The sequence below is a fragment of the Camelina sativa genome, chromosome 4 (genome assembly GCF_000633955.1).
Source record: "Camelina sativa cultivar DH55 chromosome 4, Cs, whole genome shotgun sequence".
Lineage (NCBI taxonomy): Eukaryota > Viridiplantae > Streptophyta > Magnoliopsida > Brassicales > Brassicaceae > Camelina > Camelina sativa.
The window spans coordinates 25,769,849-25,774,450 of record NC_025688.1 but is presented as its reverse complement, the minus strand read 5'-3'; the positions used below and the strand labels follow the sequence as shown (position 1 = coordinate 25,774,450).

At 35.9% G+C, this 4,602-nt stretch overlaps 1 protein-coding gene and 1 pseudogene across 2 annotated transcripts in view; both read left to right on the top strand.

The window, feature by feature from the left end:
- The window catches only part of LOC104782464, a 4,207-nt pseudogene extending 1,482 nt beyond the window's left edge, over positions 1-2,725 (top strand).
- Positions 4,199-4,602, top strand: part of LOC104782463 (kinetochore protein NUF2-like) — a 1,870-nt gene continuing 1,466 nt past the window's right edge. For both annotated transcript variants that reach the window (XR_767015.2, XM_010507400.2), the window contains exon 1: positions 4,199-4,505. Coding sequence is in view for 1 of the 2 variants with exons in the window: in XM_010507400.2 (XP_010505702.1) it covers positions 4,330-4,505 (176 nt within the window). In the remaining variant the exon portion in view is untranslated. The remainder of the gene's footprint in view (positions 4,506-4,602) is intronic.

The following is a 4,602-nucleotide window of genomic DNA, read 5'->3' as shown; positions in this document are numbered from 1 at the left end:
TAATCCAATCTCTTGACATAAGCTACTCAAACTTAAACACTTCCAAACCTAGCTCTCGCTAGAGAAACATGATCAAGCAGGCATGACAAACAAGTTCATTCACGTCAACAAACACCCTAGACAACTAATCTCTTAGGCTAGGAATGTAAGTCTCTGGCACTAGTTGGTCAGACATTTCATCGAACACCTTTTGGGTGTCGAAATGTATAAGACATAGTTCCAATTGATCAGAGAGAAACTATGATTTCTAACTTTAGTCCAGAAGGGAATCACAAGAATCTAAACTTAAACACCCTACATACTAAGATCTTCCACCTGATCTATCCCATCCTCAAGAACTATCACACTACTCGGATCTAGAAATCATCATCAAGGATACAATCTCAGAAAATGTTGAATCAAGCATCATCAGATAGACAAAAATGAAATGAACGACTTTGTAGAAGAAATAAAATGCAAAATCTCAATAAATTCAAAGCTATCTGAATTACAAAGTCTCAAGCGTTTTAGGTGGCTCGGTAAACCTTAGGGAAAAGAAAACAAAAAAACGAGATAAAAGAATGTCTCCGTCAAAACTTAACAAAACGTATTTATAGTAAAACATGGAAATCCCTAAAACGTAAAACGACAATATAGAACGTCGGTTCGGGAACCCTTCTCGGACGCGTCTTCAGAACAAAACCAGGACGTCAGTTTAAAAGCGTCGATCGAGTCGTATCGTGGGAGTGTCGATCGAGTCGGTGTCCAGGAAGCTTGATTGAATGGTGGCTTGAGATCGTTGATCGAGAGGCAGCTTGAAAACATCGACCGAGAGGTAGCTTAAAAACATCGATCGAGAGGCAGCTTGAAATGTGTTGTCTGGGAGCTGCTGATCGAGTCGCGTCTAGAGGGTGCTCAGGAGCCCTCCTGGGACGTCTTGGTCGAGTCGCTGCTGACATGTCCGATCAAGTGGGAGCTCTTCTTTGTGTGCGGGTCGAGTCGGAGTTCAGAATGTACGTGCATCCACTAAAACGGTGGTAACTTTTGAACCACACCTACGATTGGCTTGCAATCAACGGCATTGAAAAAATGACTCAATTCTCTACAACTTTGATGAAGACGTCGAAGGCTGAATCCCAAAGTAAAATCTTCATTCGACTCAATCAAAGACTTGGAAGGTTGGGTCGCGCTGGGTAGTGTAGATCGAGTCGCTGGACTGCTTTTCTGCTCTCTGTTTGCTCTTGATGGTTTGGACATCTCCTAAAACACCTGAAATAACACCAATATGCAAGATGCATGCAAAACCAATGCGAAAACTATCTAAATATACATATTATGCAAAAGAGACGAAAAACAATGCAAAACAATGAGTTAAGATAACAAAATGAATGAGAAATGCATGATGAAAGTGTGTAAAATATATACATATCAGGTGACTTGAAGGAAGTCAGTGAAGAGGTTTCTAAGTACAAGGTTTGTTTATTGACTTCATTAATGTTATTGTTGTTGTTAAGTTTTAGTATAGTGAAAATTTGCTTAGTTTGATGCTTTATCTTTCTCGAGATTATTAGCTTGGAAAGTGATTCCAGAGTTTGCATTTTGGAGTTTGAAAATGGAATCATGTGTTCTTGCTTAAAATGCAGCTACATTCAATAGGGTAATTGAGATTATTTTGGTTCATTTAGCTTCGAAGAGACTACATTTGTAGTTTCCCTTTTTTGTTTTGATTCATTGGTTTACTCCATAGTTGGCATTGTTCATTGGTGATTTGGCCAGTATATGATCATCCTTTAGGTTATTTACTTTGTAAGGTGACAAAGTTTACATTTTAGTTCAAGTTGATATTCAAAACCCCTTTTGTTCTGTTTTAAAGTGCAACCACATTCAAAACTGGATTTGATCGTCTACTAGTTTCTTAGGCTCACTTTTTTGTAGCTTTCCTTGTTTGATTGATTGATTTATGATTTTAACTTCAGTCTTGTATACTGTTAATTGATGAGAAATTCCTTGTCATGTTTTTGACAGGTTGGAGCTCCTGCTCGTGTAGGTTTAGTCGCTCCAATTGATGTGGTTGTGCAACCAGGCAACATTGGTCTTGACCCTTCACAGACCTCTTTCTTCCAGGTGCTTAACATTCCAACAAAAATCAACAAAGGTACGGTTGAGATCATAACCCCGTGGAGCTCATCAAGAAAGGTGACAAAGTCGGTTCATCCGAGGCTGTGCTTTTAGCCAAGCTTGGAATCAGGCCATTCTCTTATGGCCTCGTCGTGGAGTCAGTCTATGATAATGGCTCAGTGTTTAACCCTGAAGTGCTTAACCTTACTGAAGACGACCTAGTTGAGAAGTTTGCAGTTGGTGTCTCGATGATCACCGCACTTTCTCTTGCAATCTCTTACCCAACTTTAGCAGCTGCGCCTCACATGTTCCTCAATGCTTACAAGAATGCTCTTGCTGTTGCCTTAGCTACTGAGTATTCTTTCCCTCAGGCAGAGAATGTGAAGGAGTTCCTAAAGGTTTGTCCCTTTAACGTTTTGCGTTTCAGATTTTTGGGATTAGTAGTCATGAAAATGTAAATTTTGGACTGTAAAATTTTTGCATGGTTCAGTATCCAAGCAAGTTTGCGGTTGCTACGGCTTCACCAATTTCAGGAGGAGTTTCTAGTGGACATGCTGATGCGATAGCTGTGGAGGAAGAAGCTGCGGAAGAGTCTGATGGAGACATGGGATTCGATCTGTTCGGTTAATAATAACACACCGCTCTTTGCTTTTGCCATTTTTTTATGACATTTAAATTAATGTTTGAACCTTAATCTTTGAACTTTTATAAATTAAGGAGAATGTATTGAACTTGATATTTTAGGAGATATTGGAGTATTCTGAAATCCCCTGTTATTTAATTGATGATTTAAAAAAATCATCTGAAATCTTATGTTATTGAATGTGAAATTTATAAAAATCATTTAGAATCTCTTGTTATTCAATCAATAATCAAATCTACTGTTATTCAAAAAATCACAATTTTTTAATAAAAAGCTACTGAATGGGATTCTATGAGACTTTTCTAACATTTCTAATTAAAAAATATGTCTTACAAAATCTCACCTTAAAGGGTGAAACTTTGAAATCTCTTTTTATTTTTTATCAAACGCTACTATAGATTATAATAGTTAAAAGAGTTTACAAAGAGGGAAAAAGTTGACAGACTAGAGAACATAGAGCAGTTTTAGCAAGAGCATCTGCTTCTGTATTGTTTAAACGTGGAATGTAAGTAAATAAGATAGTAGTGAAAGCGCCTCTAAGACAAGAAATGTCGGAAAAAAACCAAACTATGATCATAAGGAGAGTCTCATCGGAGCCGAAACTCTGATCGGATCGTCTCCACCATCGCTCTCCATGTCTCAGCCACCTCCGCAGCGGAGCTTCCATCAACAGTGCCGGTCAAAACATTTAGTTTACCATATACATAGTCATGGACATATAAGCTTTCTCATCATATCTTTTGAAATGATCACTTGGAGGAGCTTGTAAAAGGTGATGGCAGCCGAAACAAGAGATGTACTTCTTTCCATAAAACATCAAATACGACATTCGAAGTTGCTCTTTTTTACAAAAAAACATATCAAAATCACCTAAAATTTAATAATCAAATCTTAACAAATTCCAAAACCCAAATCTCACCGAATCCTAAAATCACAAATTCAATAACCAAATCTCCTAAAATTATACTCAAATCTTTCAAAATTCTAAAATATTAAAATCCCAGCAGATATCCTAAAATATCAAGTTCAGTACATCCTCTAAATTTGACTTTGAGATAATTTCATTGTGGATTATTTTGTTTCTTTTATCAAAAATTTCTATTCTGGTTTAGAATATTTAAAAATTATTTAGTAAAAGGTCTATCGATTTTGTTTCTTTATTTGTTTTTTAACTTTAATTTTGATTTATTTTTAAAAAATAGTATTACATGACATATTGTTAGTTTTGAATTTTGATTAGCTAATTAAAAAGGGATGAAACCCACAAAAAAAAAGTTCTAATAAAAGTGTTCTAATCTATGTAAAGTTTTAAAAGATTTTAAGTTGTAAATACTTAATTAATAATGAGTTTTATATACTTCTAAACAAAATCAAAATATATTTTATTATGATATGACAATATCAAGCTCCTTCAATACTAATATTTTGATTACTATGTTTTTAAGGAACATTCTGTAAATACATTGACCTAGAGAACTCTTCTCGTCTTCTTGTATAAATCATCGATCTGTACAATACTATCAATATACAATAAACATTTCTACTCATCATCTTCTTCTTCTAATCTCCTTTCCTAATAATACTTAACAATGTCACAGTCAACAATGTCACAGTCGGCCTACGAGTATCCGAGGTTACCTCGTCCAGAAATCATCAGTGCCCTCAACAAGGCTAAAATAGCTAGCATTACGGAAGCTGAGCTTGAAAACCCTACTCTCGAGTTCGTCGCCGAGATTAACACCAAACTTCTTATCCATCTCGACGAGTAAGCACCTCCCCTCGAAACCCTCCCTTACCCTTATTAGTTCCTCTTTTACTCGTCAAATTTTTGAAATCCCTAATTATTATTTTTTTTTTTTTTT